The 13195-nt window shown below is 39.9% G+C and overlaps 1 protein-coding gene across 1 annotated transcript; it reads left to right on the plus strand.

Annotated features, from left to right (window-relative positions):
• Positions 1-266: 266 nt before the first annotated feature.
• On the plus strand, positions 267-13120 carry morc3a (MORC family CW-type zinc finger 3a). The gene is made up of 19 exons (XM_049594426.1): positions 267-384; positions 2051-2123; positions 3430-3562; positions 4447-4673; positions 4808-4961; positions 5226-5373; positions 5539-5667; positions 5822-5941; positions 6034-6131; positions 6649-6756; positions 6856-6984; positions 7371-7445; positions 7570-7612; positions 9338-9418; positions 9586-9697; positions 9905-9977; positions 10065-11169; positions 11650-11852; positions 11965-13120. Exons 1-19 carry the CDS (start codon positions 346-348, stop codon positions 12140-12142), a joined length of 3228 nt encoding a protein of 1075 aa, XP_049450383.1. The 5' UTR covers positions 267-345; the 3' UTR covers positions 12143-13120.
• The last annotated feature ends 75 nt before the right edge of the window (positions 13121-13195 follow it).

The raw sequence follows: 13195 nt of genomic DNA on the forward strand, positions 1-13195 counted from the left end.
TAATAATAATATGAAAAACAAATAATAAACATTAATATGAACATCAATATATCGTTTTACCATTTTATTATTTACATATCAATTGGAATACATAATGAGAGGAAAACTGAGCACAAGCTGTGTAAATTAAGCTAAATTAGCTAATTAGGTAATGAAAACAGGAAGTTGTGTTTTGACAGACAGCTGTTTACCTTTCTAGGTGCACTCGTGCATACTGCTCATTATTATTATTAATATTATTGTTGTTGTTGTTGTTATTATACTTTCATGCTGTCTTGAACTACATTGACCAAGCCGGGGTCGACTTCACTTCCGGGTCCTCCTACTCTACCTATTGACAGAAAAATGGCGGCGCAAACAGACCGTGGGGTTCCACTGAGTACGGTTCGTAGAATTTTTTTTCATTTGCTTTTTTGATTTTTAGCGGTTGAATATATTGTACGCGTAATAAACTGTTTCATAAGACATGTTGTGTTTAAACAGACTCCACAGAGCCATGTGGTCGCATTTATCGGTGTTGGCTAAGAAGTGAACGTTAGTGACGTTAATCAGCGTCTAACGCTTTATTATTGCTCCCGTAGCAGCGTTGTCTGTGAATTTCACGTCAGGGCAGGAGGTTTTTTAAGGCTAATGGTGACCTCCGGTTCGCCAGTTCACTATTAATGTCTCGTCTCTTTTGTTAGTCCACTTAAAACAATCAAACAGGCATTAACTTTGTATTCACGATATGACTGTTGTCACCCGTCACATGACACTGTATAACTGTACACGCTGCTTTCATTACATTTGTGAAAACAAAATACTATATCACATGGGCTGGTATGTTTGCATAAAGGCGTCTATTGAAGATGTTGGTTGGGCATCCTGTGACTGGGGGTTTTATTGCACGACATCCGGCCCTCTTTCTTTTACCATCTCTGTCAACACTGTGTCAAGTGAAAGTAAAAAAATAAATAAAAATAAATAAGAAGCCCGAATAATTTTCCATTTATAAACACACGTGGTAAGACTCAGGTGTCAGATCAGTACCTCCAGAGTTTGTCACTATAATCCACAGCTATCTAAATTGTCAAAAGTGAACTATTACATTGATGTTGCCTGATATGAGGCATTATTATCAACTCCTTACACTGCGTCTCCAGTTCCATTATCAAGTTTCAGTCAGCTAGAACTCAGCAGACTAATTGGATTCAAAGGTTTGAACCCAAGTGAATATTGGTATGGCTAAGAAATACTTTTTAGTATGAAAGCACAACAGTAAATAAGAAACACAGCAATGGCAGATTATTCTAAATAGACTTGCATAAACCTTTTAGAAAATGTTTCATGTTTAGGTTGAATCCCACAAGAAAACCAGAAACATTCATTCAGTCATTATCCTTAACTGCATATCCTGGTACAGTGTCATAGGGGGCTGGAGCCTGTCCCAGCTGAAACTGAGTGAGAGGTGGGGTACACCCTGGACAGGTTGACGGGCTATCACAGGGCTGACACATAGAGACAGACATATTCACAACTGTGGGCAATTTAGAGTCACTAGTTAACCTAACCTGCATGTCTTTGGGCTGCAAGAGGAAGCTAGAGAACCCAGAGAAACATACCACCTCCATGCAGAAAGGCCCCACCCAGAAGGCTGGGTGGCATGGTTGTGCAGTAGCACCATCACCTCACAGCAAGAGGTTTCTAGGTACAAAACCAGCAACAATGTAACATTATTTTGTCATAAAAATGTGACACATTTAAGACCAAAATTTGAGTCATTTTGTACAAATTAGCCCTGATCAGGTTATCCTGTTTTAATAAACAATTTAAACTCCCCGTAAGGCAGGTTCTGCCAGTCGAGCAACATTCATTGTTTGTCACTATTCAAAATAAAAACAAGCCTCATTAGTAAGATACTGACAAGTGCAACACACTCTGTAGTTTCGGTAAAACAGTTTCTCAGACTTTCCTCATTTAACTGCATTGACTAAGCTTAAGGACACATTATGTGAAAAAAAGGCCACTTTGATGCATTTATTGTATTATTAATAATTTCCTTTACTTGCAGCTTTGTCCCAAGTTTCTCCATACCAATTCCACCAGCCACACCTGGCCTTTCAGCGCTATAGCTGAGCTCATAGGTGAGTCATCCCCACACTGTTGTACTTGCATGTAAAACAAGCTGTCTTCCTTAAGTTTCTATTTCACTGCGTACTACTGATGTCCCCAGATGACCTGCATGATATAATGATGATCCCTATGTGTACTGTATGTTCTACTTTGAATCAATCTAGCAATGTTTAACTGCATTAAAAAGCAGCTTGGATTATTTTATTCTGTCACCAGGACAGATTTCCATTAAATGGAGATGAATCTTTTTTTTTTTTTTTTTAGTAATTCATGACAAGATTCTTGTCACCAAACAAACTTGCAGCAAACATTTAAATTCATTTAAATTTAACACTGCTCTTCTATAGACTTCATTCCTTGGGATTTTGTTTTGCATAGTGATAGTTCTAGTCAATGTATTTAACCACACCCAATGTTGTTACCTGCTCTGATGTAACACCGAAAGATAACATCAAAAGAGTCTGACTCAAATACCAACATCTATATGACCTTTGATGAAATGGTATTGTAACTGCACTGGTGTCAAGGCTGAATGAATATTTCAAAAAATGCAAAAGGATTAATTTGTTAATGTATTTATGGACAACTTTAATTAAATAAAATGCCCCTTAAATTGTACATTTAAAAACCATCATATTTCAGATTATAATTTAAATCTGATCAAAACTCAGTCCAAAGTGAAAATGCTGCCCTAAACAGTGTTCATTTGAGTTTTTGCTGTAGCCTTATCTGTTATTAATGTATGCCGAAGTCACCTCTCTCACTGATATGTGAAAGCTTTTAAATAATGATGAGCTCAAGTGGAGAGTGAGGATGGCGTTCATAGAGCTGATGCTTCACTAAGATGTTGAGGTAAATGCAGCCATAAATATTGTTTCAAAAGAGTGCTGGGACTGGCCTTTAAAATTTAAATTTATTGTAATTGTTCTCTGATTAAATGTTTCAGTTTGCTATATATGTTTGTTTTGTTATTTAGGAGCTCTGTGGATCATTTTGTGGCACATACACTCTTTCCCTGGTATCACTGAGATTCCTGTAGCATTAAAAGCTGTCTCAAGAGGCTTATTATTTGTTCAGTCCTCCTTTGCAGTGCAATAAAAAGGGAGGTGCAGTTTATTAAGCAGTCACCAAAATGTCATGCAGAATACGTCTTCACCCTGATAAGCCTGTTTTTTACGTGTCGATGCCACATTCATAATGGAGCCAAAAGATCTTGAGTAGATCTTGTCCTTACATTTATACATCACTTGAATTTGAGTACTTTAAATGCTGGAGGTTGAGATTTTATGAACCCTAAAAAGTTGTTTCTTTTGACAGATAATGCATATGATCCAGATGTCAACGCCAAACAGTTCTGGATTGATAAGACTGTGGTCCAAGGACAAGACTGTCTCAGCTTTATGGATAATGGAAATGGGCTAGACAATGAAACGATGCACAAGATGCTCAGGTACGACACTGGTGCTTGGTATTTCTTTGGAAATTATGGCAAACTGAGTAGTGCCTTACTTGATGTTGATGTTGTACTGCCAATACTGGCATACATCGTAATGACCATTGCCTAATGGTGAGATCACACTGAACGTGAAGCAAATTTATGCCACAGCTGTGCTAATGGTTGTGCTAAATAACTGGGGAAGGCAGATAACGGCTAACTTGGTTCAGAGTTAAGTACAGCCAATAGTTGGAATCAAGAGATGTCAACATGGTAAACACAGAGGCTCCATGCTGTGAACCAGCATGTCCCCTGCCGTGCATTATCACTTCACTCCTTCCCTCATTTACTTTCCACAATAAAAGATCCACTTTTATTACTCAGAGACCATTTTGCTCAGCAGAAGCAACTCAGCAAAGCAGCTTACACAATTCACAAATACATGTTTTCTGAACTTATCATGTAGTGCAATGGCTTCGCTCACTAATTTCCGAGCACCCTCTCCTTCTTTGCTCCGTCTCTGTACAGTACTGATGTTGAGTTGTAGAGCTCCAGGTGCCCAAAGACAGCAACAACAAGTTTGTGCTCCATCTCTGATTCTCTGTAACATCAGAAAAAGATCTCAACGATAGGCATGGCGACACAGCAGCACGTGAATTTGTCATGCAAATTGAAAATTTCCAACTTGTGCAAATAGCTCAACACTTCCCTTTTGCATCTTTTTGCCTTTAGATTGACTTTGTTTGTAATCACGCTGCATGAAACACTCGCTTCACGCTGGGTGTGAACCCCCTATAAAAGCTTTAAAAACAAATGTTGTACATGCTGCTAGAGTTATGTATGAACCATAATGTGATTCACATACTCACCATGAACTATATGCATTTTTCCTCCTCAAGCTTTGGGTACAGTGACAAGATCCCTGTAAAGGGTGTCAAGCCGATTGGCATGTACGGCAATGGTTTCAAGTCTGGATCCATGCGTCTTGGCAGAGACGCCATCGTGTTTTCCAAGTCAAAGAATGTGTCATGCGTTGGGATGCTCTCTCAGACCTACCTGGAAAAGATCGGTGCTAACCAAATAAGTGTACCTATTGTCTGCTTTGAACAGAGAGAAAATAACAAGTATATCCTTTATCTACTGCGTTAAGGCATGTAGCATCATGTAAATGAATGAAATGTAAACCCTGACCTGTGCATCACTACCAGACAGTCATGTTTCCATGTGTCCTGTGCAAGTTTTCCTTAACTTCAGCTTTACTCAGTGTCAGAGAGGAGCACAAAGCCAGTCTGCAGGACATCCTGCTCTATTCCCCTTTCAAGACACAGGAGGAACTGCTCCGTGAGATCGATGCCCTCACTTCCAACTCTACAGGGAAAACTGGCACACGGATCATCATCTGGAATCTCCGCAGGTCTGTCTGCTGTTCATATGTACATGTGTATGTTTTATTTCAGAGACCAAGTGCTGGTGTATGTGCCCTAGATTTTTACAATGATCAGGAAAAAGAAAATGTGTCAACACTGTACTAACTTTCAGGACGAATCTAGTCATCTTTCCTTTTGCAATTTGACATGAACAAATAGTTTTGTTCATGTCTTTCTCTGTGATTCAAGAATCCCCAATGTCAGCCTGAAGGAGACCACATAACTTAAAGACCTATTTCTGTTGTCAACAGCTCTTCCTCTGGAACAACAGAGTTTGATTTTGAAAGGGACCGTTACGATATCCGGATTCCATCTGATGTCTACGAGACAATGAATGACACATCTCAACAACCAGACAGGGTTACTTCATACATTCCTGAGAGTTTTTACTCACTGCGGGTAATAAGTGTTAATATATATGTCTTCTAATGGTACTTAATGACTGTATTACACCTTACTGGCATCATTTTAAATGCCTTATCCACAAACAGTTACAAATTCTGTAATGTTATGGACACAAGCACCAAAAGTCAAGACCAAAACTTGTGTTTTTAATGGGCCTAGGCGTATTGCAGTATTCTCTACCTGAAGCCTCGGATGCAGATCATCATACGTGGTCAAAAAGTAAAATCTCAGCTCATTGCTAAGAGCTTGGCCTGCGTCAGAAAGGACCACTACAGGCCCACTTTCTTGGTATCCTTTCATCACAGGTTCTTAATTTGGGGCTTTTTTTCTAGTTTAGAACATGTGTTAAGGAACGATAAATGATTTGAATTTGTCACATTTTGTTTTTGCACAGAAAGTGTTCATATCTCTGCTTTTGAGTTTTCCTTAAATGTTGTATCAGACCAAACGCATTCCTATCACTTTTGGTTATAACACCAAAAGTAAAGACCAGTATGGCATTATGATGTATCACAAGAATCGGCTCATCAAACCCTACGAACGTGTGGGCTGCCAGCTCAAGGTGAGTGTGTGTTGTTGTGGTGACATATGTTTTCAAGGGTTTCTAAATGTTATCATCCAGCGTTCATGTATCTGAACCTTTGCTTTTTGCAGGCCAACAACAAAGGTGTCGGGGTCATCGGGGTGATTGAGTGTGACTTTCTGGATCCAACTCACAACAAACAGAGCTTTAATGAGACAGATAAGTACAGGTAATGCACCGAGGATAAAGGATAAATTGAGTATTTCTCAGTTTGGACCGTTTCCTTTTTTGTGTGTCTAACTTACTAATGGAGTCCACAGTTATTAAAATTGGATCAGTATTAAGAGAGAACGATGCAGGACGATAAACAAGTGGCAGACTGATAAAGGAGGAAATACAGTGAGTGCTGGACAGAGCAGTGTGACAACAACCCCGCCCACATGAAAGAGTACTTTTTGCGGTGGAAACGCTAGGGTCCAGGTGCCATGTCTGAAGGGTTACTTTGGTTCCAAAGGTACCATACCGAAAAGTGTTTGGTGGAAATTAGGCTTTACACACAAAAACATGGGAAAATAGGGTCCAGGTTTAAAAATACTTAAGTTTCCCTTTAAGGTCTAAATGTGTGTCTGTCAGTTTGAATCTTACACACAAAAAATATTTTTATAGCCTCAATTTTATTACTGTATTTATTTGTCAGTGTTGGGCAAGAAACGCACAAGTCTGAAGTTCTTAATTTCTTGGCACAGGAAAACTATAACCAGTCTGGGGACCAAACTGGAAGAGTACTGGAATGAAATCCGCTTCAGCAGAAACAAAGAGAATCCAAACAGCGACACACCAGTGGAAGATACCATGTTAGTACATTTAGCAGTACTGATGTCATGTATTCTGTATGTTTAATTGTTTGACGATGTTGGCTCCTAACATGCTCTGATACTTGTCTCTGTCTTCAGGAAGCGACCAGATCAAAACTGGGTGCAGTGCGATGACTGTTTGCGCTGGCGCAAACTCCCCGATGGGATCGACGTCGCCAAGCTGCCAGATAAATGGTTCTGCCGTATGAACCCCGATCCTCAGTTCAGGTAACTAGAGCATTATTGAAAAACATGTCACTACAGTAATCATAATCAGATGTGATTAAATAAAGACAAAAAAATACTAATTTTCTTAACCACATATTTGATCAGCTTAAATGAATGTTAGGTCAGAATTAGACAACAGCTTCCCAGCCCAGACTGATACCCTCTGCAAAACATCATTTAACATAAACGCTGGGCTTCAACAGAAATGCTCACCCAACTTTTGCCACATTGTAATGTGTATTGATAACTGGAAACACCCAAAACACAGACACATTATTTATATCAAGGCGTTTAATAAAAAAAAAAAAAAAAGTCTCAAAGTCTCACCCCAAACTTTGCTCAGACTCAGTGGACATTTTTAATCTCTCTCTAATTTGCCCTTCCAGGAGCTGCCAGGTAGAACAGGAGCCTGTGGACTCTGATGATGATCAACCTTCGTACCGCAAGACCTATAAACAGCAGTGAGTCCCGTTGCAATTACAAACATTGCCACAACTTTTGCCCAAAAATATATAAGAGTTGCACATTGTTGTACTAGCTGTTAAAATAAGATCAATTAAACTGTGATTTTTTTTTTTTTTACAGAGAGAAGAAAGACAAAATGAAACTAGAGAGGGAAAGACAAAAGGTAAGGACACATCATATGTATGCTGCCATTTTTCTGCTTTTAACACCTCTGCACGATTTGGAGTAAATAGTTCTTTTTCTGATAGTATTGGTTTTTGATTCGGTAAAAATTAACACTTGATTAAGTCACATGACTTGGACTTGAGTCACACATTTGATGACTTTAGACTCAACCTGACAAAATTTAAAAAGACTTGCAACTTGACTTGACCAAGCCAATTTGGCAAGTGAATGTTATAGATATGTTTTCATCATGAGATGAGTTAAATACAACAAGACAGGACAGGAACACCCAAAATTCAATTTGCTGTGGTTCTGATTTATTATAATAATAATAATAATAATATTTATTTATAAAGCGCTTTTCAAAACTGAGTTACAAAGTGCTTTACATGTCAATAATTTAACAGGCAAGACATGAAAACAACTTTTATATGAACTGATAAAAACATTTTGGTATCTAAAAACACAGGAAATAAAAGACAGTCTAAATAAATTAAAAATGAAATCAATGCTCTCTGATAAAAGTATGTTCGAAGATCACTGACTGAATACTGCATACGCCTTCTCCCACACATTAACTAGTATTGATCAAGGAAGAATGTGCACCCTACGCCTAGTTTCGACCATGTGTACACATAGTTTTAGCTGAGACAGCTGCAGATAATATGGGGTCAAATATTAAATAAAAAGTTAGATATGTAACCTTATGATACATCATAGTTTTCAGGTTGTTTGCCAGTGTCAGTGATCATGTTGTTATTTTTCCAAGGTGCACAACGTTCTGTACAATGTCAATTAAAGGCACATGTATAAAAAAAGATTTATGGTTTATCATTCTTTTCATTGACATTCAAGCTCTTATCGCCCTGTTAATGATTGTTTAATGTTATGAACTGTGAAGCATGATGATAGTTTACAGAAGCACGTGATGAATAAGTGGTGTGGACACTACAAATGTCCACAGTGGTGCTGTTCTGACACCGTTGAAGGACCTGCCAAAGCGACATGATCAGTGAAACTGCACTTTATTTGCTGTTCTTTTCATTGTCATGTCTAATAAATGGTGGAAGAGCACAGCTATTGACATACAAACGGATGTTTAAGAACATTTCTACATTCATTTATGGCTGTGTGGAAATGACTTGTGCATGTGCGCCCAGCTCTACAATGATTGAGGAAAAGAATTTGTATGGACCTTTCTGTCTTTGAATATACGCACAGTTTTTGCATCTGGTCTCAAGGGTCCTTGAGGGAGTTCATGGGGTTCCCCAGAAAATGAGGAACAGTCATTTTATACCAAATAATTTACCACAGAAGTGAGAATGATGTGAGTAAGAGTCATAAGAGTGACTATTCCGACCACAGGTTTCACTTCCTCCACAGTTATCTCCACGATTGTAGTTGGCACCAATAGATTTGTGGCCTGAAACGTTTTCGGCAGGAAGTCACTGAAGCAAAATCTTTTTTAAATTGGTTAAATTGGGTCTGTGACCTGAGGTGTATCAGTTTAGGGGTCCTTGTCCCAAAAAAAGTTAAATGCCAAATGTCATGTAAATGTAACTTTAATATGAATACTCTGTTCTTAAAATGGCATTACATTGGGTGAAGAGCGCATTATGACTTGTTTAGGACTCAAAACTCAAAGTTTAGGACTTGAGACTTACTTGTGCCTTGCATAACAATGAGTTGCTCCCACCTCTGATTAATTGCACTTTTTTCCCAGGCTGAGGAGGAAAGAAAGCGGCAGGAAATGCAGCGCTTGGCTAATCTCGCTCGGCAGTCACCAGCCCAGAGAAAGCAGCAGGTCGGGAGTGATGATTTGAGTTGATTCCATTTTACTAAACATAAAGATTGTGTAAACAGGAGTTTAAATAATTAAGTTTCAGAAGGTGGATATGGTGTAGAAATATTACTAATGACAAATTAACAAAACACATTTTTGTGTTTTCTTTTTGTTGTTCTTGTTGACAGATTGTCCATTCCCCATCCACTCCCACTACCCCAAAGAGTAGTTTTAATACTCCACATGGGGGTGCTGTGAGGGCTGAATCCTCCCCTCTGATATCAACACTTTCACAAGCTGGTAAAAAAGAAAAGCTCCTTGTGTGTGTGTCCGTATGTGTGAGAGAGACAGTGTGTGTTTGAGAGATTGAGAGTTTTTTCTTATCTTCTTTAAGGGTCCAAAGACAGAGGGATGTTGTATGCTGTAAAGCTCTCTGAGGCAAATTGTGATTTGTGAAATTGGGCTTTAGAAATACAATTGAATTGAATCTGTTTTCTTTCTCTCCAGCTTGCAGTCCTTCCAGTAGCAGTGGTCTTCCAATTATTTCTAGTGTATGCTCGCTGTCGACAGGCCCCCTGAGGTATGTTTCAGTGTTGTTTGCAAGCTAATAAATATCCGTTTCACTTTGTTTAAGATGCATAATAAATGAGCTTTTTGTGCACTGCAGGGGAAAAAGAGCACAGCCTATTTCTCCACAAACGACACCCAAAAGACCTAAAATTAATGGCTTCCATCGGGGCAACACAAATACGTCGGTGGATGTGAACCCACCGAGCTCCCCATCACTGCTCATTGATGATGATGACGATGACACTGATGATGACATTTTCATCTTGGAGACTGTCAGTACTCCCAAGCCAAAGAAGACAAGCTTTGATTTGAGTAAGGTAAAGACAGAGCAAGAGCAGAGTGATGCTAACGTCGGCATGCTGTTGGAGTGCACCGATGATGCTGCTGTGGACGACGCCTCGACGACAGACGTTGCAGGAACGGGCTCTGCAGGGTCGGCAGCTGTGGGAACTAGTCCCTCCCCAGCACCCCCTCCAGTCGTGGCCAGCATCACCACGCAGACAGAAGTAACCAAAGTGAAGAAGGAAGAGGAGGACCGAAGTCTAACTGAAAGGGAGGAGAGAGCAGAGCAGAGTGCATCTAGTAAGAACGGCAGAGAACGGACGTCAGATGTTGGTGTCGGTGTCTGCAACGATGAGCAAAGTGTAATTAAGGAAGAGAGCGGAGACGCTCACAGTGAGAATCACGGAAAGCAGACCTTGCAGAACAGAGTGACAGATCACCTGGATAATGACGGAGATGCTGGACCTTCCTGTGAAAATGCCTGCAACTCTCCAGTTAACCTCCCCAGTGTGACTGAAGTACAGGAACAGCAAGACCACCTCCTAGAGCTTATGCAGGCTACAGCTGAGGAGAGAGACTCCTTTAAAGAGCAGGTCCATAAACTCACCTGCCAACTGTCGGACATGGAGAGCAGGCTGCGGGAGCTGTCTCTGACCAATGTAAAGAAGGAGTGTTCTCACCAGGCCTGTCAGACGGAGGGAAGCGAGGTTGGGGAGGACTATAAAAGCCTGTTTGAGAAGGCCAAACAGAAAGTCGATGAGCTGATTAAGGAGAAAGAGCTTTCACTGGCAGCCACTGAGACCAAGCCCGGTACTGCCCAAGGTGAGGAAAAGGACATTGATGACATTGCAGTGCAAGTCGACTGTCTGATGCGGGAGCTGGATCAAAGAAACCAGGAGAGGGATGAACTGCTCTCACAGGTCAGTGTTCCAGCTGTATTTTGAGCTTGAAGTAAAAGACTGGTCTTTAATTTCCTTATAAATAATAATAATGATAAACAGTGAGTTTGCTAGGAACTATTTTCAGCTGCAGATTCAGTGCTCAAGTGAGTGTTTACAGTTGCAGACCAGCGCATGTGGGATTGGTACATAATACACTACAGTGCCCATTTCGACTGCAATGAAGTTACGTGTCAGCCAACAGTGTGACACACTGATTATAATAGTTTTGGGGCAACAGTGAATCTCTGTGGCACAAAGCAGTAAGTGCTATAGCTTTGATAGAGGTTGAAGCACTGAAAAGCTATAAAGTGGCCTTTTGAGCTGAGATTATGTTGCTACACAGTATTATCACCACATGAGCTGTAAGGTTGTATGGTTATGTCTTCTGCCTAATGTACTAATGTACCTCTGTTATTCGTGTTCTTTCCTCCTGGGCTTCACTGCGTGCTCTGCCACCAGATGGAGAGTCTTGAGGAGGAGAGGGCAAACCTGGCAGCCCAGTGTGAAGAGCTCAGGTTGAGTCTGCAGCAGCAAAGGGAAAACGCACAAAATGGAAGCACAACTCCACGCAGAGTGACTGATTCTACAGCACAAACAGATCCAGAGGAGAGGGGAGCGATGGCAAACGGTGGCACAGATTTGACCTCGGATACATCCAGAAGGTTGGATTGTTGGAAAATCGCTTTCCTTTCATGTTGCATAAATGATCAGTAACTGATTTATCTGATTAATGAACTCATCAACCTGATTGCTCTGTTTCTCTCCTCCCCTCAGTTTGATCAAGCTGAGGCACAACATCGGACGCCTTCTCGTCCGCGACGTCCCCGCTCTAGACCTGGACCAAGTGAATTATGAGTGTAATGTAATTGATGAAATCCTTGAACAATATCTCTCCAGGAGAATGGAGTCCGGTGCAGCCTTGGAGCTGTTAGACAGAGGGACGGAGCAATAAATGGAAAAAAAAAAAAATCCTGGAATGAAGTGCCACACTCCACCTGTAATGACTCAAAACAGATTCCAGTGAGTGTAGGGAGATTAAATGTTATTTATTTGAAGGTTTGTTTAATGTTTGCAGCTTTTTTTATTGATATTCAATCAATTCAACACAGTGTAAGCTGCTTTTCTTCATGTCTTTATCTTATGAATTATGAAAGCAATATAACCAATGCAGTTATTGTGTACATAAATGAACGTTATTAGCGTTCACTTTGCTTTGCTGTAAACTGTAATGTAAAGGTTTTTCCAAACGAACACTGAAAGGCTCTGTATCTGATTTTGTTCCTGTTTCACGATGACCACTGACTGTTTCCCCTTTGGTTTGAATTGAAGCCAATTTTGTATGTATTCTGTCAAATATATTTTTATATTTCCTGCCTTTGCTCTGTGATGAAATGCTCGATGGCACATTATCATTGGCATCCTTGTGAACTCTTTTGATATAACAAACATTATAGAAGATAAGGCTGTCAGTGGTATGTTACAGTATGTTTCTGGGGGACACAAAGTGAAAGTTAAGTGAAAGAGTTATCAAGAACCTTCCTGAGCTGAAGTCCTAAAACAGGTTTTGCTTGCTTGAGTAATTTTTTATATACGCAACCATGATAGGGGTCAAAACCTGCATGTTGTACGTGCAGGCTTCTTCCTCTTTGGACTGGAAGGCTACGCCTTCAATACAGTATCTAGATCAAAGTACATCAGGCAGGCTTGTCAGTCACAGCTTGCAGTGATTTAAACATTTAATTTCAAAGTTCCTTAAGGTTTCTTGCCGATTGCAGATTTTAGATGTCAGTGATGACTATTCTACATTTTCATGTAACTCATTTGAACAGGGTGTCTGCAGGTCCCTTGAATGTTTCAAAATGTCTTAAATTCAATTTTATAAATACTAGGCTTTAAAAGTCAATAAAAAAAAGTCTAATGACTGTCTCAAGTGAATGCAGTTTTTTTCAGTTCAGTTTTATTTATAAAGCCCACTATTTCAGATCACAGTTTGCCTCTGTCCTTG

This window comes from Epinephelus fuscoguttatus, linkage group LG13, assembly GCF_011397635.1.
Source record: "Epinephelus fuscoguttatus linkage group LG13, E.fuscoguttatus.final_Chr_v1".
NCBI classification, from domain to species: Eukaryota; Metazoa; Chordata; class Actinopteri; order Perciformes; family Serranidae; genus Epinephelus; species Epinephelus fuscoguttatus.

What these genes read in the sequence shown, in the direction of transcription:
- morc3a (XM_049594426.1), top strand. Translation starts at nt 346, where the DNA reads ATGGCGGCGCAAACAGACCGTGGGGTTCCACTGAGTACG. An exon ending in CGCTATAGCTGAGCTCATAG is followed by an intron (nt 2,124 to 3,429) that starts GTGAGTCATCCC and finishes TTCTTTTGACAG; the next exon opens with ATAATGCATATGATCCAGAT. An exon ending in GGGATGAACTGCTCTCACAG is followed by an intron (nt 11,170 to 11,649) that starts GTCAGTGTTCCA and finishes CTCTGCCACCAG; the next exon opens with ATGGAGAGTCTTGAGGAGGA.